Source organism: Eubalaena glacialis, chromosome 16 (genome assembly GCF_028564815.1).
Source record: "Eubalaena glacialis isolate mEubGla1 chromosome 16, mEubGla1.1.hap2.+ XY, whole genome shotgun sequence".
NCBI classification, from domain to species: domain Eukaryota; kingdom Metazoa; phylum Chordata; class Mammalia; order Artiodactyla; family Balaenidae; genus Eubalaena; species Eubalaena glacialis.
In genome coordinates, this window is record NC_083731.1 from 15,152,823 (window position 1) to 15,177,055 (window position 24,233).

Here is a 24,233-nt window from a genome sequence, read left to right on the forward strand (position 1 = left end):
CTCACAAACCTTTTTTTCTTTGACCTTAGGCATTTCACATCAGACACATGTATCCTCACGTATGAGTTAAAAGTCTCCACTTAAAAAATACGTTATGATTATATATTATCAAACATTGAGCAATGAGAAATAGATCACAGCATTTTAGGTAGGTACATAACATAAGTTCAACACCCTCGTTTTACAGGTAAGGAAGCTAAAGCCCCCCTTAGAAGGAAGTGTCTATATATATACAAGTAGTGATAATGCTACTGTGCAGCAGACACAGGATTAGAAATCTTTTCTTCCAATAAATGTTTTAAATCAAGTGTAACATACATAGAAAAATAGACATAGTTCATAGAATTAGAAATCTTGAGATTCCTGGTCTAGTAATCCTGCATGTACTTAAACAATATCAGTGGTAAGTTACATTTGTGTAGTTCTTTATAATTCATTTTACATACTTCTCGCATGTATGATTGCACTTAATCCTCATCACGGTCCTTTTTTATCCCCCGTCATGGATGAGGAGACTGGGTCCAGGGCTCACCTAAGGTCACAGAGCTGGTCCAGGGAGCGTAGGGGGTGAATTGGTGGGGGAGGCTGAGTTCCACCCTAGGCACTCTGCTCTGTGTCGAGCCTGAGAACGCTGCTCCTTTCATGTGGTAGCCAAGACGGGGCCAGTCACCCAAGTTCACAGGGTGGCAGAACATCACTCTTGGATTTCAGTCCTGCCACTGGCTCAGGTCACTTCTTCGGAAAGACATAACAAAATAACATATCCTGATTCTCATCTCAGTTGAGTATCTTCTTGACATTATTTCTACATATGCTTGATCCTCTTAGGAGAACAAGCTGTCAAGATTGTCAACTTTTTAAATGTGCAAGCATCAGATATCGTTCAGAGCATCGTTCACAGCTGTAACACCGGGAGAATTAGCCTAAGTCAACAAGCTTGTCACTCTTAACAGAACAGAATTCATTCATTTGAAAAGAAAACTCAACATCTGGGAAAACGTGCATCCAAGTCATGTTTTCTTGACTACGTTGTTGATTCTCTGAAAATGGTGCACGCAAGCTGAATGACTGTCTGATTGACCCTTTTAGATGATCCATGAAATAGAGAAAGTACCTTTCAGATACATAAAGCTGAAGGGTACATTAGTTTGCTAGGGCTGCCATACAAAGTACCACAGAGTAGGCACCTTAACAGAAACTGATTTTCTCACAGCCCTAGAGACTGGAAGTCTGAGGTCAAGGTATAGGCAGGATTGATTTCCTCTGAGGCCTCTCTTCTTGGCTTGTAGATGCCATTTTTTTCTCTGTGTCTTCACGTGATCTTTTGTCTGTGTGTGCCTGTGTCCTAATCGCCTCTTCTTATAAGGACTCCAGTCAGATTAGGGGCCACTTATATGACTTCATTTTAACTGAATCGCCTTTATAAAGACCCTATCTCCAAATACAGTCACATTCTGAACGACTGGTGGGTTTAGGACTTCAACATATAAAATTGGAGGGGGAGCTTCCCTGGTGGCGCCGTGGTTAAGAATCCGCCTGCCAGTGCAGGGGACACGTGTTAGAGCCCTGGTCCAGGAAGATCCCACATGCCGCGGAGCAACTAAGCCCGTGCACCACAACTGCTGAGCCCGCGTGCCGCAACTACTGAAGCCCGAACGCCTAGAGCCCGTGCTCCGCAACAAGAGAAGCCGCCACAATGAGAAGCCCGTGCACCGCAACTAAGAGTAGCCCCCGCTCGCCGCCGCAACTAGAGAAAGCCGGCGTGCAGCAACGAAGACCCAACACAGACAAAAAAAAAAAATTGGAGGGGCCACAATTCATCCCATAACAAAGGATAAATGCCTGGCATTCATTTTCTTCTGGGATGAAGCAGACCTGATTGAGGCTTTTTTGAAGTTTCTTTGTTGCCAGTGTGTAACAGAGGTTTCATTTTATCTATTCGTTTTATCACCAGATACAAGCCCAAAATTATGAAATCCTAATATCCTAGATCTAGGACCCTGGACTGGTTTGAATAGTGCAGGAGGCACTTAGCAACCTCGTGACCTCTTATGTTGCCCAAGGTCTCTGAGCCTCAGGGTCCTCACCTGTATGCAGTGCAGGGATTACAGCACTGCCCGGCTCCTTCGCACTTATTACAAGAATCAGATGATGGGGCTTCCCTAGTGGCGCAGTGGTTGAGGGTCTGCCTGCCAATGCCGGGGACACGGGTTCGAGCCCTGGTCTGGGAGGATCCCACATGCCGCGGAGCAACTGGGCCCGTGAGCCACAACTGCTGAGCCTGCGCGTCTGGAGCCTGTGCTCCGCAACAAGAGAGGCCGCGATAGTGAGAGGCCCGCGCACCGCGATGAAGAGTGGCCCCCGCTTGCCGCAACTGGAGAAAGCCCTCGCACAGAAACGAAGACCCAACACAGCCAAAAATTAATTAATTAATTAATTAATTAAAAAAAAAAAAAAGAATCAGATGAGAGAGTGCTTTGTGAATATTGAGCATTTTATAAGATACAAGTGGCATCATTTTTTTTTTCAGGCTATAGATTCAACCCTTATCTCCCAATAAGAAAAAGTACCCACAGTTCTTCTAAGTAGCATTAGAGACTCTAAATAATTAAATTTTATTTTTAATAATCAGTTCTTAAAGACATGATGTGTCTAATGCTACAAAATTCAAAAACTTCACTTTTTTAGAATAGGTTTTAAAATTTTATAAATGAAATCTAAGTGACTTTACCATTCCTGTCATTACACGGCTCCTCCCCTGGGGTGGAGCTCCAGCACCATCTTTGACTATTCTCTTGACATCTTCTGTGCTTCAGTAATAAGTTGTGCCTATGTGGCCTTCCTGTTTTTAAGCACAAACGATAGCTCTTCCTTACGTTTTTCATTGAATATTATATCTATGTGCATAGTTATCTCATTCTGTTTAATGGCTACATAGTATTTATGTTCTCTCCATTCCCTACTCCTCATTTTCCCTTCTAATTAATTGTTACAGTTTTATGTTTTTTTCCCCACAAGAGGAGCTCTCTAGTTCACTTACTATTTGTATTCTTTTTTATAATTTATCACCTTCTATTATCTTTCTTTCTTTGGTTTATTTTATTGTTGCTTACTTCCTGAATGCATTTGTTTTTATTTTTTCTTGTTTATTAATATAAATATTTCAAGGCTGTGAACTTTTCTCTGAATACTGTTTTAGATATATCCTATAGGTTCTGGTGTGTAGTACTTTCATCATAGTTAGGTTTTCTGTACAGATTCTGCGATTTTGGTTTTCATTTCCTCTTTGGTCCACAAATTATTGGAGAAGGATATCTTTAAAACTTCCTGGGGGTTGGAGTTTTTTTATGTTTATTTGTTTCTATTTTCCTCATCAGTCTCAGTACCTTATGATCAAAAAATGTTGTCTGTCCTGTTTCCCCCAAGAAACAGTATTTATTAATACTTTTTTTGTGTTCTGGTAAATAGGCAATTTTTGTGAGTGTTCTGTGGTTATTTAAAAAGATGGGCTATTGTCTGTTTAAGTTATAGAGCTTCATTTTTAATTAGATCTATTTAATTACATTATTTAGTTCTTTTCTATCCGTATTTATTTTGGTCCATTTAATGTAACTTGGACTAGGTGAATTAGTCTCATGCTACCAAGTTTCTCTTTGTACTTTCTGCTTTTTTTGGTTGTTATAATTTTGATGATATTTTTTTCAGTGCACAAATATATTCTTGACTTTTATTATCAGTATGAATTTATATTTTCTACTATTTTAAAGTGCCTTTCATTAATTCATTTAATGGTCTTGGCCCTGAATCCAATCTGGTTCATAATTAAATTGAGTCCCCCTTTTCACGTTGTTTTCATTTGCCTGGTATGTCTTTGACTGTTTTTGTTTTTGTTTTTGTTTTTGTTTTTGTTTTGGCCATGCTGTGGGGCATATGGGATCTTAGTTCCCTGACCAAGGATTAAATCCACTCCCCCTGCAGTGGAAGTGCAGAGTCTTAACCTCCTCTGGACCACTAGGGAAGTCCCAGTCTTTGATAATCTTTTTTTTTTTTTTTTTTTTAATATGTATTTATTGGCTACGTTGGGTGTTAGTTGTGGCACGCGGGATCTTTCATTGTGACACGTGGGCTCTTTGCTTCATTGTGGTGTGTGTGCAGGCTTCTCTCTAGTTGTGACGTGTGGGCTCCAGAGTGCATGGGCTCTGTAGTTGTGGCGCATGGGCTCTGTAGTTGTGGCATGCAGGCTTAGTTGTGTGACCAGGGATCGAACTGGTGTCCCCTGCATTGCAAGATGGATTCTCTACCACTGGACCACCAGGGGATTCCTCCGATTATCTTTTAATAGCAGATTACAGATAACGTCTCTTGCAATGGCATGTAGTTAGGTTTAGCTCTGAGATTTAATCTTAGCACGTGAGGCACCCCACCCCCACCCCAATAGATGAGTTTAGGCCATTTACACTTATTGAGATTATAGTTACGTTTTATCTTAGTTCAGTCGTGTTATACTGTCAGTTTTTAGTGCTCTTTTTTTTTTAAATCTTTTTTTAGCCTGTAATTTGTGTTTCTTTGCTCATTGTTTTATGTATGTTCCTTTTATTTCCTCTAAGAATACTTTATTTCTTATTTTTGGCTCCCCATTGTGAACAATGATGTCATATCTTCCCTCTCCCTATTCTCCCATCAGATTTTAATTGTTTTTCTTCTACTGTTTATCTTCATACCTTTAAACATCCTTAAACCTCTATTATTTTACTTAGTTGTATTAAATGATACTTTTTCCATCTCTTAGTTGGCTAAAATTTGTCCTCTGGTATTGTGTTTTTACAGCTTAGGGGTTTGATTCATTAGTGGGGCTGAGAAATCCGTTTAATCAGTCATGACCAGCATGCTTTAAGAAATGAAATAGAAAAGAATGGAATAGAAGAAAAGGAGCAATGTATCTTTCATAGTAATAGTAAATATTTCATGAAACTCCTTTCAGGATAGATAAATATAGATACAGATTGTGAATCTGTACTGATACTCAAAGTAAAGTTAAGTGTATTTACTATTGTGGGTGGCAGTACAAATGAAAGGTTGAAAACAAGTCTCTATACCATCATAAAGGAGGGTCATTGGAGTTAAGAATCCCCGACTTACTGTCTATAGAGTTGACCCTTGAACAACAGGGATTTGAATTGCAGGAGTCCACTTATATGTTTTTTTTCCAGTAAATATGTACTATAATACTACATGATCTGCAGTTGGTTGAATGCATGATGTGAAACTGTGAATATGAAGGAGCAACTGTAAAGTTATACTTGGATTTTTGACTACGTGGAGGGTCCCTAACCCCTATGTTGCTCAAGGGTCACCTGTATGAAATATTTTTCTGCTACATCACCAGTTTATATTTCTGGTTATAATATTCTTGGATCACACGTCCTTTCACTTACTGTGTTGTAATCTTTGCTATAAGGTCTTCCATCATTGTTTATTCATGTGTAGGAGTCTAAGGCCACGTTGGACATAAGTTGATCTTTCCTGGATACTCAGGATTCTTTTTCTGTTTTGAAAGTCATTTGTTTTTCCTAGAACATCACAGACTCTTGGTCACTAGCTTCTAGTCTTTTATTTTAGGGAGTTTATTTGAATTATATCTTTGAATTTGTTTTAGTTGATTGGATTCTCTTTACAAATATCTGTAATGTATATATTGTCCTTTGTCTACTTCATAAAGCTATTATCTCAATCTTTTTAAAATTTTTATTAATTTATAGTTATTAGACTTGCTTTCTCAGTTCTATCCTCCATGTCTCATATTGTTTGTTTAGTAGTGACTAATCTTTGTGCAGCCTTCAAAACTGTCATTTCTTTGATGTTTTCATTTTTATCTTCCTTTTCACTTTGGCATCTGTCGATTCATGTTTCATCTTTTGTTTCTGTGCCATGTTTTCCTGTACTCTCAGATCTCTGCCTGCACGGGCTGATTATTCTACTACATTTTCTTTAAATATGTAATATTATTTTTTTCATAATTTTCATCTGTTCAGTGATTATTTCTTTCATCCATCATGTGCTTATCCTGTTCCTTTTCCTAATTTTTTGTTTGTGTGTTTTACAAATTCTGTATTACTTTTTTATTTATTATTATTCCTACTACTCACTTTTTAATTTCTTTTTTTTAAGACCATATATTTGCTAGATAGTTGTGGCTAGCGCATCATTTCAGACTAAAGGGAATTCCCTCTGCTTAACATAGAAGCATTCCCCATGATCCAGAGAAAGACAGTGAGTGAGTGAGTGTGTGTGTGTGTGTGTGTGTGTGTGTGTGAGAGAGAGAGAAATTGATAATACATATTCATTTAGCCTGTACTCCTCCCTAGCCTGCAGAGATGGGCAGTTACAATGCTGCTTGCATTTCAGAATCTCTCTTGTCCTAGGACCTTACCAGTGTACATGCTTTAGGCAAAGATGGTGATTCTATATGATTCCTCATAGACACCTTAGAATTTGCCAGTTAGTTGGAGAACTGTGCTCTCCCATGATTGCTGAGATCTGCTCTCTTTAGGTACTTTCTCTCTGTCTTGCTACAGCCCATTGGATCCAGTTGCATCAGGCAGTCCATCTAGATATTTTGTCAGTTGTGATTTCAAATGATTCCTGATTTCATCAAATATTGGGCTTACTTTTTAATCTCCCACTATCCTTGCTGTTGAGAGTGATTTCTGAGCGGATAAGGGGAGAAAAATATCCAATATTCCGTTAAGTTAAAAGCAGAAATCGTCTCTAACTCTCCAGCACTCTTTAACTTTGATAATATACCTGCCAGTATGTCCACAAAGTTAGACCTGCTTTAAAGATGAGGAGTTTGAGGGTTACTGGGATTGAACTAGTGCCGTGCAGTTCAGTGAGAATGAATGGACAGATTCTTGAACCATAATTCTACATATATTGAACCATTGATTGCTGGCCTTTATCTGTGCAGGGGAGCATTTATTGCTCTGTTGCTTTTAGTAAGATCTAATTCCATGATGGTGGCTTTGTTTACAAGTTGGAGTTTAAATACTAAACTTAGTTTCAACCTACACTGGAGGAACTATAATGAACTAAACCCAAAGAAGGACAGGAAAAGGCTCAAACCCAACACTCACTGGTCTTATGTTCTGCTTGGCCAGAATTTGAACTTTTTTGGCATTGTCTCTTTTAATCCTCGTTAAAACCGTTATGAGCTGGTAGTATTATCCCTCAGATCGAGAAACTGAGGCAGAAGGGCCTAAGGAACTTCTCAAAGTCACAGGTTAGAAAGTGTTAGTAATCTTTTAACTACTTTCTGCCTCCCGGGTTACTATATTTACTGAATAAAAATGTGTATTAACTACGACCCTGCGCGTCTGTAAAGATAAAAATCAAAAGGGCCTCCTAGATGTTTTGTTTTCATCATTTAAGCTGGGTGATGCTGCTGCTTTCTGTGGACTTAAGGGACCACGTCTCTGAGCAGCATCATAATCACACCCAACACTTAGCTCAGCGTGTTTTCAACCTGCAGTTTGTAGCCATCAATTAGTTCCTATGAGGTACGTCATTGTCTCGTTTCACAAATGAGGCAGCTGGTGCAGAGAGAGCTTAAGTGATTTTCCCAAGGTCAGCAGTGGTCCCAGGAGAGAGAGGTGAGTTTGGGCCTCTCCATCCCAGGCTCAACCTATCCACAATGACTCTGCTAACAAGCGTTCAGTCATCTCAACTCCCTTCATAACCTGCCCTGTGAAAAAGATGCCTTCTCTTACTTGTGCCGTCAGCTAGAGTGTGGTCTACACCATGGCAACAGATGAGGAAAAGAAAGGTCAAATCAAGGATTTTATACACAGGAAGCTCATTTTCATTATTCAGTTCCAAGTATTTCAGACCATGAAATGAAGACCATTTTGGTTAAAAATTACTACTAATAAAAATTTTTTAATAAAAAATTACATTGAGAAAGGGGTATGGAGAAAGGAACCAGGTTGATGGGGGAGGGGTGGTTGTCAAGCAGTAGAAAATGAAATGAATTCCCTTCTGTTCTTTTGGCTGTTTTTACTTTCACTAACAGAGTATATAAATACATAACCCCACAAGTATGGCTATTTAAAAAAAAATTGAGGAGGGGGATGAAATGCAATTAGCCCCCCCAAAAGCTTTATTTTTAAATCCTTGCATTATAATGGAAATAGCCTCAAATTTCATCCAGTGGGATCCAAGCACTCTTGGAGAAATTCTTATTTTTCTCCTTTTAAGTGACATTTTAATATACAGCATTTCATATGTAGTACTGTTTTGGGGGTAGCAAGTATGCAAGCAATAAGAGAAAAAGTACACATAATATGAAGGTAGGTATCTCAGAGCTTTTCCATTTCATATGTGAAGTCCACTATCATGATAACTTTGTTGACAGCACCCACAAATGTACTTGGAGTCAGGTTTTGTAAAATAGATCTGAACTCGTATGACTAAGCAACCCAGCACGTGACACGAGCAAGCCTCAGATAGATGGTACATTTTTTGTTGTAAAGACTCAAACAAAACTTTTCACATTCTTCTTTGGAGGAAAAAAAAATTACTTTTGAAGTCCTTTTTCACCCAAACACATTTAGAGATAAGAGCTCACAAGTCTTGACATTATTTCATTTTGTTCTGTGCATCTGTCAAGGAACTGAGATACGATGCAGCTACTAAAAACTGATGATTGTGGAACAGAGAAACTTGACAGCATTTCATTTCCATTGTGTTCTGATTATACATTTATCAGAAAACCTGTATCTCTTCCAGTTCAGCTAGAAATTGGTAGAATTCAAGAACTCAAAGGCTTGGCAAAGACCTGTCCTATTATTTGGTATCATCTTCCATTTTAGAGCAGTTGCTTGGTTGAGTCATTGTTAAAGCTTTTGATTCTCTTTTCATTCTCGTATCCCACTATCCACAGATCACATTTCTATAGGCCCTGTAACTGCTTTGCCGCACAAATTAAATGCCAGGATATTTCATACATATACACCAGCGTTTCAATGCTTGTCATCAGAGTTTATAAAATATAGGGATTGCAACCTGATATTAACATCCAAATCTATTGTGCTCACTTTGTGTGTGAAAATGAGAAACCCTCATGCAGACGCTAGATTTCCCAGCCTCTTTGTCACCCTGGTTTTAATTTATCGCCAGGCTTTGAGTCAGTAAAATGATTTCGCTTATCAATTTAATGTAGTGATAAAGCATATCTGTGAATCAGAATGATCAGAACTCAAGTGGATCTACAGGTTGTTTGGCATTAGGCTCAGCCCCACTGAGGGTTTTAATGGGGCTACTTCCTCCACAGAAGAAACACGTCCCTGGTTTTTTTTACTTGTTCCTCCACTAGTGATGGGATTGCTTCACGTGAAAAGTGGACATAGAAATGCGCTGCTTGGGGCTTCCCTGGCAGCGCAGTGGTTAAGATTCCGCCTGGCAATCCAGGGGACAGGGATTCGAGCCCTGGTCCGGGAAGATCCCACATGCCGCAGAGCAACTAGCCCCTGCTCGCCGCAACTAGAGAAAGCCCGCGCGCAGCAACGAAGACCCAATGCAGCCAAAAATAAATTAATTAAATAAATTAATTTTTTAAAAAAAAGAGGGCTTCCCTGGTGGCGCAGTGGTTGAGAATCTGCCTGCCAATGCAGGGGACACGGGTTCGAGCCCTGGTCTGGGAAGATCCCACATGCCACGGAGCAGCTGGGCCCATGAGCCACAATTACTGAGCCTGCGCGTCTGGAGCCTGTGCTCCGCAACAAGAGAGGCCGTGATAGTGAGAGGCCCGCGCAACGCGATGAAGAGTGGTCCCCGCTTGCCACAACTAGAGAAAGCCCTCACACAGAAACGAAGACCCAACACAGCAATCAATCAATCAATAAATCAATCAATAAATAAGAACGTGAATTTCTTAAAAAAAAAAAAAAAGAAATGCGCTGCTTTAGGGAGGAGGACTTTAAAACTTTTAAACATGTTTTTATACCTGTCTTTTTTTTTTCAGGTGTACTTCAAAAGGAATTATCCAGAAATTACTCACAATGGGCATGTGGTTATGAACGCTTCCAATGGACAGCCCTCAGCCTTAACAATTTTTGAGACAGCACTGTGATTCTACCATGAGGTCAAGTCTATTCCAAAGACATTTTCCAATAGTCTTTGCACTGTGTAAACTACATTTTACTTTTTTTTACACCAGCAACAAATATTTACATACAAGTTGTTAGTCTATTTGGATTTTTTCCCTCCACTTCACCCAATGATTTCAAGCTCTAACAAAATGATTTATTATTGTTATTTATACGTTATAGTATTTTTTGTCTTATCTAAATCAGAGGTACAGGCCACCAATAAAAGCTGTTTACCAGGTTTTGTGCCTTAAAGAGACTCCAGAGCCAAAGCACATTTTCTAAGGTATAAGACAAAGTTGTCATAGATGTTTTTTACTGTCCCCAAATTACATATTACTTTCCAATTATATCAGGGATTCTATTTACTTGAAGACTGTGGAAGTTATCGTTTTGCCTTACCACTTTCTTTAACATAAGTAGGATCCACTATTCCCCGCCCAAAACCTCTGGCTAAACTAGTACAGAAAAAACTAATAGGAAAAACAAAAAATACACTTTAGTTTAAGTGGCATTATAGTAGGAGAGGGGGCCCCCCCCAAATAAAAAGATAAATGGTTAAAATACAGAAGGTCAGTATTTAATTACATTTTCTAAAAGAGATGGAAGAGAAAATGCTTTCAGAAAATAGGAGCCCTTCTAGGGGATTTGATAATGATGGACACGTGTTATCATTGATCGTCTTCTAGATTTCGTGGCTCCTACATGATATCTGTTGCAGTTTTAGACTCAGCTTGGTGATATTTTCAAAAAGGCCATGCTGCTAACTGTAATTGACCGTCAGTTGACGGTTGATCCTCTGCTGACGTAAGGCTTTTGCTTTGCCCGTCATTGAAATCCTTTCTAAATCACATGCATGGGCTCTCCTGACTTGGTGAGAAAAACAGAAAGACGTTGCATACATTGACTGTATTTATGCAGTATGTTCTCAGGATGCATCAAGAAGGTTCGCTTTTATGAGCCTGCCTAGGTTAGTTTACTTCTGACCACTAATTGTACTTTGTTTAGCTCTTTCTGATCTGTAGATCAACAAACCACAATATTTCCTAGGGCCTGCCGTACTTTGTTTGAACTATGGGTCCTTAGCTTTTCTTGATGGTGGTGGCTATGATATGGTGCGTTCAACTTACTAAAGGTTTTACTGTCCTGGTTTTACATGTACTCTCAGAATAAGGCATAACCTCCCTCAAATGGAATATGTTTATTATATATATATATATATATATATATATATATATATATATACACACACACACACACACACACACACACACACACGTATATGCCTTCTGATAGCCGGTTTTTGGATTCTTTAACAGAGAGAAACAGATGTTTCATAGAATTAAGCCTTAAGAACCACATACTCAGCAACCTACCAAAATACATTGAGTGCAGTTTGTATTTAGAAATAATATGGTTAATGTTTAGTCCAGTAAACTGTGTAATAGTCATGGTTCTTATTTCAGGAGACTGACATGACAACAAGGATAATATTGAGGTTTGTTAGAACAGTGGAAGTATTTGAAATGTATATGTGTTTATTTGGTCTTCAGAGGTTTATTTAGTCTTTAAAGGCAGTTAAATATGTTTCTATTTTATTTCTTTTTTAATGTCATTGTAGAGTTTTTTAATGAAACAAAATTCAATTGAAATAAATGTTTTCATCTCCAGAGATCTGTATTTTTATTTTTAGAGGTATAACTGACTCATGTCCTTGCTGTTGAAAGCCAGTGAGTTTCCCTGAGATAATATCTATTATCAACTGGTTTCTTGGCTAAGTAGGTACACCAGATAAGCTATGCAGAGAGGTGGGTGTCAGACAGATTTAAACAGTTGCTACTGAAGTAATCCCAGTTGTACCCCTTCCACAAAGGGAAAGTATTAGCTTATGTCCCAAGCTTGAACCAAGTAGTCAATTGTTGAAGTTTTTGGTTTTTTTGTTTTTTGCCCTAAACTAACAAGAAACATGTGTTGCTGCTACATTTAAAACACCTGTAGGACGTGTGTTGTCACAGTGTGGTCACTAGGCCGGCAGCGTCAGCATCACTTGGGAACTTGTTAGAGATGCACATTCTTGTGTCTCACCCCGTATCTACTGAATCAGAAACACTGGTGGTAGGGACCAGTAGTCTGTCTTAACAAGGCCTAAGGATGATTCTGATGCCTTCTGAAGTCTGAGAACCAGTACCATAGAAAATAAATAACTCCTGAAACTCATTAAGAAAAACACAGAAAGCCCAATTAGAGAAATGGACAAGAGACTCAAATAGGCACTTCACAAAAGAGAATATCCAACTGGCCAATAACTGGAAAAGCGCTTGGTCTCATTAGTTACCAAGGAAATGCAAATTAAAACCACAACGAGATACCGCTAAACACCGAGTAGAACGGCTAAAATTAAAAAGGTTGAGACTAGGAACGGAGTGCTGATGGAGTAGTGGGAACTCTTGAGCGCTACTCTGTGTGCAAAAAAGTGTATATTGAAAAAAAGCCTTTGGAAAACAGTTTGACAGCATTTACTCAAAATGCACACCCTGTGATCTGTTAATCCTGCTCCAAACATATACATGTGCTCAAGGATGTTCCTAGAAACCTGATTCCTAGTGGCCGCAAACTGGACATAATCCAAATGCACATCCACTGCAGAAGGAAAGCAGACTGTGAGCTAATAGAATATCCCCCGGCAGTGAAAGCAGCTGGACCTCAACAACACAGGTGCATCACAAACTTAAGCCTGACCCCAGAGAATATTTATGATTCCCTTTATACAGAGTTTAAACATAGTTACGATCAAATCATAGAGCTCAGAGTCAGTACTTCACTTTGGGGAGTTAGAAGGTGTTGGTAATTGGGAGAAATAAAAGGGTAGCTTCTGAGGTGCTTACAGTATTCTCTTGTTGGGGGGGTTTGGGAAGGTTAGATGGGCATTCCTGGGGCTCTTCATTTATTTTCAGCACTTCTCTGTTGCATGTCATACTTCACAATTGAGTTAACTAAAAAGAAACTTCACAGCCTCAGTTTTATTTTAGAATCTCGTTCAAACGCAGTGGTCCAGTCATCTAAAGGAGAATAATCTGCATCTGGGGAGTTATTTCTGCTGAGTTCTTAAAATATGAAGCTGTGCAAGGTCTTCTGGCCCATCACAAATGGCCTCATATGAAGCTCTTGGTACAAGAGAGCTCAAGGTCTATATTTTCTCTAAACAAAATAAATCCTACTTCCTCTCTCCAGTTCTCTCCAAATGATTCTTTTTTTTTTAACCACTTTATTGAGGTATGCTTGACGTTTCAAAAGCTGTACATATTTAATGTAAACAACTTGAAGTGTTGGAGATAAGTATATGCTCCTGAAATCAACCCCACAATCTATGCCATGAACATATCCACCACCTCCAAAAGTTTCCTCCCACCCTTGCTTTTAATCTCCATTAGTAGGAAAGATACAAGCAAATCAATCTAATGCTAACTGCTTTGATAACACCGTAAATGTGTTTTGTGAAGAAACAACTGAAATTAATTCCATAAGGCAGTGATTTAGGCAATTATGACAATTTGGTGAGTTAACTGTTAATCAGCTGATTAACTTTGACCCTATGTAAATCGATGAAAATCTGGCTTTTCTTTCTGATAGTTTGACTGGAGATATCAGAAGCCCCTCTTCTCAAACCTGAGTCCTTGTTTCATATCTAATTCTGAAAAGTTTAATGATGTTCAGAACCTTATGACCTGAGTGTGGTAGATTTAGCACCTGAATATGTAAGTCACTTTCACAACTGATTCTGTTTTGGAGTGTTTTCAAGATAACACCTTTACCTAGAAAGCTGTATGACATTCTGGATACCACATCTCAAGAAGAAACTTCCTTGTAATTTCACTAATGTAGTTCAGGGAATGGATGAACTTATTTTTTAAAAGCAAAGAAATCTTTCACTTGGAATGAAGAAAATTGAGAAAGTTCAAATTAAAAACAAAAATCCTAAAAGCCATCTTTATAAACAACCCAGTTTAGTCAACAAATGACCTAATTCTCCAAAGTTCATTTACTGAAAATTGAATAAGTATGTGTCACTAAAGGAAATTATATTCTCCATTAAAAAGTTACAGACTACATCATCTCCCAAGAACAGATTAAAAAAAGGTTTGTAGGTTTTCTCAAGAATTGCAGTAAATTCATGGATTAATTTCCACAAAATTTGTGGCATATGGGCTTTAATCCTTATCAAATTAAGAATTTTAAACCAAAGGGGAACACAGAGTCCTTGTTTCCACCATTCTGTATTCTATTTTGGGATTTTAAAATGTTTTAAGTATGTTTATAACCAGTAATTGTCAAATAAAAATCCTCCCTGAGCACTGGAATCTTTTTTGATATGTGTTGCAGGCTGGTTCTCTGGGATATAGACTCAGATGGAGTTTAGTGTTGGGATGTTTATTAGGGGTGGCCTTCGGATCCGTACTTGTGGAATCATCGGGGAAGAAACAGGTAAGGGCAGAGGGAAAAATCAAGCTGGAATGCTGTCCAGATGAATTTAGCTGACTCCGTTGGGGCTCTGGAGTGAAGATGGCCCTTCAGGGTTGTCCTGACACATCCACTGGCCAGGCCTTTATACCTCCACCTGGATGGGTCATTACAGAGAGGCCGCCCCCAGAGGGTCTGGTAGCTTAAGGTTGCCCACTGGCAGCACTTCCAGCAGCTGGGCAACAAGTCCTTGAAGGGAGGTCTGGACAACACATCTCCACGCCCCAAATGGCATGTGTCACAGCTCCAGAGGTAGATAATTAGGACGTACTGTGGCAGAACACTCTTGGTGACTGACGTTTAAGTCAGAATGACTGAGTGATTCTCCTTAATACCCTGTATTGAGGTCTAAGAAAGAGGAGAAGGTCCATGTAGGGGAGATATCTTCATTCTCTAGAGTCAGCCCAGTTTTCATCTCTTCTAGGAAGCCACCTTAAGATCAATCGTCATCCTAGGTAACTCGTATTTCTGTAATACTCTGAGCACCTCTCTTTTGTTAAACTGAACCACATTTGGATTAATGTCCTGTTGTTGCCATGGTGAAATGCTTAATTTTTAAACAAGGGACCTGCTTTCCATTTTGCACAGCATCTTGTAAATTATGTAGCCTGCCCTGATTATGAGCATTCACAGGTGGTCTGTTTTCTCACTAAACCATGAACTTCTAAAGACTTGGAACTGTGCCCTGTTCACTTTTTAGTTACATCTTCCAGCACAGTGTCTATCACATAGGGGGTGCTCAGTAAATGTTTGCTGAATGAATAAGTGAAAAAGTGATGACTGAGAACAAATCTTCCTTCTAAACTTTATAATTTTGAAATGTGAAGAGGTAGCCTGGGATAATAGAAAAGCCTGGGTTTTGAAGTCAGTCACACTGATCTGCTTGCCAGGTCTTTCTCTGCCACTTGCTAGCAATGTGGGTTCCCAAAGAATATATTGTCCAAAGTTTGGACCCTTGAGACTGAAAGGAAAGCAACAACCAGCCAAGGGGCCAGGACAATAGCATGGCACCATCTTTGACAAAATGGGCTACAGTTACCCCATCGCCATGTAGTCTTAGTTACGTGCTTGGGTAAGTGTCTCAACCTCTTTGAGTCTCAGTTTCTTCATCTGGAAAAGGAATATAGTTCCTGCCCTTGTGAACAGTTGCTTTGGTTGGGATGATGATAGGACCAAGAGCATCCAAAGAAACAGGATGGAACCATTGAACTTGGTGGTTCTTAATCACCAGGAGAGGAGAGCAAGATGGGCGTGGATGAAGGAGGTTTGCAGACAGTAGAAGGTGTATTTGAGGAGGTCCTCATCTGATGGCCTAAACCAAGCTGTTCTACCTCTAACATAGAGTTAAAATGAAACAAGCACATGGGGAGGAGCACAAGCTCTGGAGTCAGCCTTCCAGGGACAAATATTGGCTCCTTTGGGCATTGCTGGCTGGGTTTGGATACAAGTTCTGCTACCTGCTAATCATGGGCTCTTAGGTCGGGAAGCCCACTTTGCATCAGTTTCTTTGTAATGTTGAGATGGGGATAATACATTTCTCAGAGAGCTGAGAAAGATTAAGTGTGACAGTGACACTCACAGTATGGTCTGTGGGCTAGTGCCAATCCACGACCTGTGTGTAACTATGTTAGAAGTAAGTACAGGAACTTCAAGAAAGCGAGAAACGTGTAGCCATCTGATATTGCAGTGACATCCACACTCAGGATGGGTGGGATCTTGAACAGGCCAGAGACCAGTCTGAGTGTCGCACTTGCAGGCGGAGGTGCACGTGGTTGAGCTTCACACTAGCCGTGCACAGTGGGATCATTGATCAGGTTGCAATGGGCTGAAAATTTAGAATTAAATAAAACTGATTCTTAATCCCAGACAGTTGAGAAGCTCTCAACACTATCCTCTTTATTCATTGTTACCATGATATTTATGTTTAAAATTAGACCATATAGGCTTTCTAAAGGCCTTAACCTTTGAAATACATTAGCAGTATTTTTAATAGCATTAAAAAGTTAAAAATAATTAAATTCCTGCTCAAGTTTAGAGGTTTTTTTTTCTTAAGTCAAAAAACAATACTGTGCATAGGTTTGTACCCACTATATTCTTTTTTTCTTCTTATAATTTTTTTTTCTAAATTTATTATTTATTTATTTTTTGGCTGCATTGGTCTTCGTTGCTGTGCATGGGCTTTCTCTAGTTGTGGCGAGCGGGTGCTACTCTTCCCTTGCATTGCGGTGGCTTGTTGTGGAGCACGGGCTCTAGGCACGCGGGCTTCAGTAGTTGTGGCTTGCGGGCTCTAGAGCGCAGGCTCAGTAGTTGTGGTGCACGGGCTTTGTTGCTCTGCGGCATGTGGGATCTTCCTGGACCAGGGCTCGAACCCATGTCCCCTGCATTGGCAGGCAGATTCTTAACCACTGTGCCACCAGGGAAGCCCATGTACCCACTATATTCTTGAATCAACAGCATGCTCCTGATGTTGAAGAAGGTACCACATCAGGCCCCTTTAAAAGCCCTTCATAGAACACAGGGTTTTGTGTGGAAGCTGTTGATTTTTCTTTTAAAACAGAAAAAATATGGATTAAAAGCTTTTGCTTTTCAAATCTAATGTTCTAAGGAAATTCACCTCATTTTTTTCAAAAACTAAAATGGCAGTGTGTGTGTTGAAAATCTGAGAGAAATATATGTTTATTTTAATTTAGAACTAAAAACACAACATTAGTAGAAGGAATAACATGCCCCTGCCCTATAAGACCTCCATCTATACTCCAGGCCCATTTAACTCGCCTCAGGGGTCAACACTGGGATTGTATGAGTTTTCAAGAAGAACCGAGATGAAGACTTAGATGCACTAAGAATGTTTCAGAGGAAGCTTACACTGGTGGTTCTGACTGAATTCACTCTTTCACTCAGCAGCCATGCTCATAAGACTAGCCAACTCACACTTATCCATCCCAGTAGGTGGAAGCTTTGAGTATTTCAAAACAGTGTTCAATCCAAAAGCTAATCATATTTAATTCTGGAGGACATTACGTGAAAAACATTTTTAAAATTAAATTTTGTAGACTACCTAGGCAAAAATTAATATGAGTCTCTGAGACAGAATTTATATCATATTAGAAGTGTTGTAAGTAAGAAAGAAACAGCCAACAGAGGATTGAGGATTTTAAAACTTTACATTTCATAACACAACGAAGTTTCTGCTTTTGTTTTTGTTTTTGGCTGAGTTGTACGGCATGCAGGATCCTAGTTCCCCGATCAGGAATAGAACCCACACCCCTTGCAGTGGAAGTGCGGAGTCTTAACCACTGGACTACCAAGGAAGTCCCTAACACAATGAATTTTTTAAAAATCCATGAGTTTATACTAATTCTAATAAGATATATGATACATGATAGATGGATGATAGATAGATAGATAGATTGGAATAGAAAGGTCTTCTTTGCAGTAGAATGCCAACTAACAAACGTAGAAAGATTGACAGAAAAAGTACCATATGGCAGCCATTGTTGTCAAAGTAATTCAGATAAAATTCGATAGTTGGCTGATAAATGAATACAGAGTGAATGTTTGAGGGATGGGGGAGACAGAGCATTTTCATAGACTGAAAGCATTAACTAGTTAATAAGGGAGGAATTGTATCTTTAAAGTGGAAAAATTGGGCAGACAGCACCCTAACCAAGTGACCAGTGTTAACATTACCAGTAATGGACCAACAGACACCCTTGGCTCTTGATGGGTGAAGTCATGACAACATCATTTCTATGGTATTCTTGCCCCCACCCCCAAAAGAAGAAAAATGCGTAGCCTAAATCAAATCAAGTGTCAGACAACCAAACTGAGGACATTCTACAAAACAACTGGCCTGTACTCTTTAAAAATGTCAATGACAAAGATTGAGAAGGTGCTTCAGATTAAATGGAAACTGAGAAGACATGACATTGAAATTCATTGTGTGATCCTGGATTTTTAGGGAAAAAATGCAATAAGGACAGTACTGAGACAGTTGGTAAAATATGAGAACAGTATAGTAGATAATAGAGTTCTACCAATGTTAAATTTCTGGAGTTTACTCATTATATCATGGTTATGTAAGAGAATGTTCTTATTCTTAGGAAATACACATGGATGTATTTAGTGGTAAAGGGTTAAGATGTCTGCAACTTACTCTCAAATGGTTCAGCAAAAATGATTATAGAGTGCTATATAATATATGGTAGATATGTGTACTATATATAACATATATGTTATCACATATATAACATATACACATAATTTTTATTACATATGTGATCCTGGATCAGAAACAACATGTCTGTTTATCCATTGAGAGGAAATGTAGGAAAGATGTTGAATGAGTGAACCTAGATGAAGGATTACTCAGTTCATTGTACTATTACTGAAACTTTTCTGTAGATTTAAATTTTTTTCAAAATAAAAATTAAAAAAAGGAAAACTTTCCACACTCAACCACAGAGTGAAGAATCCACATCTAGATAAGCAAGAGTGGACTCTGTGTGGTCCGTAAAGCTTACCAGACATGTTATAGTTTTGCGAATGTTGTTTGCACAGCTCCCTGCAAGCAGCAGCTCTCTGGTCTAGCTTGGGGTGAAAGCACAGAAATATGCACATCCTCACCAGGCAGCATGTGGAGTCGAGGTGCTTACTGGTAACAAAATTAGTTTTCACACAGGCAGGATACAGCATTACGTGATTTTTTTTTTTTTTTTTTTTTTAAGGATCTAATAATGCCAAATGCAGAATCAGCTGTGAGCCAAATTCCCAGGACTGCCATTCACTCCACTGTTGTCAGAGTGAGTGGCCCCTGTGGGATCCTCCTGTGTCCTGAGTGGAGGTTCTGCCAATAGCAGAGCTGCAGTGAGGAGTGGATGCCTGGGGCCTCTATGGGCAGCTGAAACACAAAAGACTGCTCTTTGCTGCTCAACAGAAGCACTGTAGCCTCCCCCAAACTATGTGTTCTGGTGTAAATTCATTTTCTCCAGAAGGCTCTCTCTTCTCCCGGGATATATAGATATTTCTACCTGGAGTTGTGCCAGTCAAGTTTATTCTGGTAAATAGACCAACTGCTTTTCATTACTTTTCTTAAAGACCTGGTTTAACTGCTCTGACTCTGCCACTAGTGGACTCTATAAGAAAGCATCATCACCAGGTTGATGCTACTTGTATGTGTAGTAACCAAGCCAACACGCAACCAAACAGGAGAAGGTTAATAATTCTAGAATTCCTTTCCTCCAGGTAGGAAACCATTTTCAAGAAAGCTCACCTTGGCAATTTGAGATAATGCTGAGAAACAGGGATGTCTGATTTCACATTTCTGGTTACTTTAAATTTCTACTGCACATTTCTTCTACTAAATATTACCAGTTTTTCTTCCTTGTTGTTTTACGTCAAATACAGTGAAAATAATGAGGGACAACAACCTCTGGGACAACATTAAATGCACCAACATTCACATTATAGGGGTCCCAGAGAAGAGAGAGAGAAAGGACCAGAGAAAATATTTGAAGAGATTACATTCGAAAACTTCCCTAACATGGGAAAGGAAATAGCCACCCAAGTCCAGGAAGCACAGAGATTCCCAGGCAGGATAAAGCCAAGGAGAAACACACCAAGACACATAGTAATTAAACCGACAAAAATTAAAGACAAAGAAAAATTATTGACAGCAACAAGGGAAAAATGACAAATAACATACAAGGGAACTCCCATAAGGTTAACAGCTGATTTCTCAGCAGAAACTCTACAAGCCAGAAGGGAGTGGCACGATATATTTAAAGTGATGAAAGGGAAGAACCTACAACCAAGATTACCCAGCAAGGATCTCATTCAGATTTGATGGAGAAATCAAAAGCTTTACAGACAAGCAAAAGTTAAGAGAATTCAGCACCACCAAACCAGCTCTACAGCAAATGCTAAAGGAACTTCTCTAAGTGGGAAACACAAGAGAAGAAAAGGCCCTACAAAAACAAACCCAAAACAATTAAGAAAATGGTAATAGGAACATACATATTGATAATTACCTTAAATATGTATGGATTAAATGCTCCACCCAAAAGACACAGGCTCACTGAATGGATACAAAAACAAGACCTGTATATATGCTGTCTACAAGAGACCCACTTCAGACCTAGGGACGCATACAGACTGAAAGTAAGGGGATGGAAAAAGATATTCCATGCAAATGGAAATCAAAAGAAAGCTCGAGTGGCAATTCTCATATCAGATAAAATAGACTTTAAAATAAAGAATGTTACAATAGACAAGGAAGAACACTACATAATGATCAAGGGATCAATCCAAGAAGAAGATATAGCAATTATAAATATATATGCACGCAACATAGGAGCACCTCAGTACATAAGACAGATGCTAACAGCTATAAAAGAGGAAATCGACAGTAACACAATAATAGTGGGGACTTTAACACCTCACTTACACCAACGGACAGATCATGCAGACAGAAAATTAATACGGAAACAGAAGCTTTAAATGACACAATAGACCAGATAGATTTAATTGATATTTATAGGACACTCCATCCAAAAATAGCACATTACACTTTCATCTTAAGTGCACATGGAACATTCTCCAGGATAGATCACATCTTGGGTCACAAATCAAGCCTCAGTAAATTTAAGAAAATTGAAATCATATCAAGCATTTTTTCTGACCACAATGTTATGAGATTAGAAATCAATTACAGGGGAAAAATATGTAAAAAACACAAACACATGGAGGCTAAACAATACGTTACTAAATAACCAAGAGATCACTGAAGAAATCAAAGAGGAAACCAAAAAATACCTAGAGACAAATGACAATGAAAACACAATGATCCAAAACCTATGGGATGCAGCAAAAGCAGTTCTAAGAGGGAAGTTTATAGCAATACAAGCCTACCTCAAGAAACAAGAAAAATCTCAAATAAACAATCTAACCTTACACCTAAAGGAACTAGAGAAAGAAGAACAAACAAAACCCAAAGTTAGCAGAAGGAAAGAAATCATAAATATCAGATCAGAAGTAAATGAAATAGAAACAAAGAAAACAATAGCAAAGATCAATAAAACTAAAAAGCTGGTTCTTTGAGAGGATAAACAAAATTGATAAACCTTAGCCAGACTCATCAAGAAAAAGAGAGAGAGGACTCAAATCAATAAAATTAGAAATGAAAAAGGAGAAGTTACAACAGACACCGCAGAAACAAAAGCATCCTAAGAGACTACTACAAGCTACTCTATGCCAATAAAATAGACAACCTGGAAGAAATGGACAAATTCTTAGAAAGGTATAACCTTCCAAGACTGAACCAGGAAGAAATAGAAAATATGAACAGACCAATCACAAGCACTGAAATTGAAACTGTGATTAAATATCTTCCAACAAACAAAAGTTCAGGACCAGTTGGCTTCACAGGTGAATTCTATCACCATTTAGAGAAGAGCTAACACCCATCCTTCTCAAACTCTTCCAAAAAATTACAGAGGAAGGAACACTCCCAAACTCATTCTATGAGGCCACCATCACCCTGATACCAAAACCAGACAAAGATACTACAAAAAAGAAAATTACAGACCAATATCACTCATGAACATAGATGCAAAAATCCTCAACCAAATACTAGCAAACAGAATCCAACAGCACATTACAAGGATCATACACCATGATCAAGTGGGATTTATCCCAGGGATGCAAGGATTCTTCAATATACTCAAATCAATCAATGTGATACACCATATTAACAAATTGAAGAATAAAAACCATATGATCATCTCAATAGATGCAGAAAAAGCTTTTGACAAAATTCAACACCCATTTATGATAAAAACTCTCCAGAAAGTGGGCATACAGGGAACCTACCTCAACATAATAAAGCCCATCTATGATAAACCCACAGCAAATGTAATTCTCAATGGTGAAAAACTGAAAGCATTTCCTCTAAGATCAGGAACAAGACAAGGATGTCCACCCTTGCCATTGAAACTACTTCAGTACTTGAAACTATTATTCAACATAGTTCTGGAAGTCCTAGCCACGGCAATCAGAGAAGAAAAAGAAATAAAAGGAATACAAATTGGAAAAGAAGAAGTATAACTGTCTTTGTTTGCAGATCACATGATACTATACATAGATAATCCTAAAGATGCCACCAGAAAACTACTAGAGCTAATCAATGAATTTGGTAAATTTGCAGGATACAAAATTAATGCACAGAAATCTCTTGCATTCCTATACACTAACAATGAAAGATCAGAAAGAGAAATTAAGGAAACAATCCCATTCACCATTGCAACAAAAAGAATAAAATACTAGGAATAAACCTACTTAAGGAGGTAAAAGACCTGTACTCAGAAAACTATAAGACACTGATGAAAGAAATTGAAGATGACACAAACAGATGGAGAGATATACCATGTTCTTGGATTGGAAGAATCAATATTGTGAAAATGACTATACTACCCAAAGCAATCTACAGATTCAATGCAATCCTTATCAAATTACCAATGGCATTTTTTACAGAACCAAAACAAAAAATCTTAAAATTTGTATGGAGACACAAAAGACCCCGAATACCCAAAGCAGTCTTGAGGGAAAAAAATGGAGCTGGAGGAATTAGACTCCCTGACTTCAGACTATACTACAAAGCTACAGTAATCAAGACAATATGGTACTGGCACAAAAACAGAAATATAGATCAATGGAACAGGATAGAAAGCCCAGAGATAAACCCACACACCTATGGTCAACTAATCTATGACAAAGGAGGCAAGGATATGCAATGGAGAAAAGACAGTCTCTTCAATAAGTGGTGCTGGGAAAACTGGATAGCTACACGTAAAAGAATGAAATTAGAACACTCCCTAACACCATACACAAAAATAAACTCAAAATGGATTAAAGACCTAAATGTAAGACCAGACACTATAAAACTCTTTGAGGAAAACATAGGAAGAACACTCTTTGACATAAATCACAGTAAGATCTTTTTTGATCCACCTCCTAGAGTAATGGAAATAAAAATAAACAAATGGGACCTAATGAAACTTAAAAGCTTTTGCACAGCAAAGGAAACTATAAACAAGACGAAAAGACAACCCTCAGAATGGGAGAAAATATTTGCAAACGAATCAACGGACAAAGGATTAATCTCCAAAATACATAAACCGCTCATGCAGTTCAATATTGAAAAAACAAATAACCCAATCAAAAAATGGGCAGAAGACCTAAACAGACATTTCTCCAAAGAAGACATACAGATCGCCAAGAAGCACATGAAAAGCTCCTCAACATCACTAATTATTAGAGAAATGTAAATCAAAACTACAATAAGGTATCACCTCACACCGGTTAGAATGGGCATCATGAGAAAATCTACAAACAACAAATGTTGGAGAGGATGTGGAGAAAAGGGAACCCTCTTGCACTGTTGGTGGGAATGTAAATTGATACAGCCACTATGGAGGACAGTATGGAGGTTCCTTAAAAAACTAAAAATAGAATTACCATATGACCCAGCAATCCCACTACTGGGCATATACCCAGAGAAAATCATACTTCAAAAAG

The 24,233-nt window shown here is 38.6% G+C and overlaps 1 protein-coding gene across 3 annotated transcripts in view; it reads left to right on the forward strand.

Annotated features, from left to right (window-relative positions):
- ABCC4 (ATP binding cassette subfamily C member 4 (PEL blood group)) overlaps positions 1-11,812 on the forward strand; it is a 218,320-nt gene extending 206,508 nt beyond the window's left edge. For all 3 annotated transcript variants that reach the window (XM_061171226.1, XM_061171227.1, XM_061171228.1), the window contains one exon: positions 10,019-11,812. In XM_061171226.1, coding sequence (XP_061027209.1) covers positions 10,019-10,126 — 108 coding nt within the window. In that variant the 3' untranslated portion in view covers positions 10,127-11,812. The remainder of the gene's footprint in view (positions 1-10,018) is intronic.
- Positions 11,813-24,233: the final 12,421 nt, after the last annotated feature.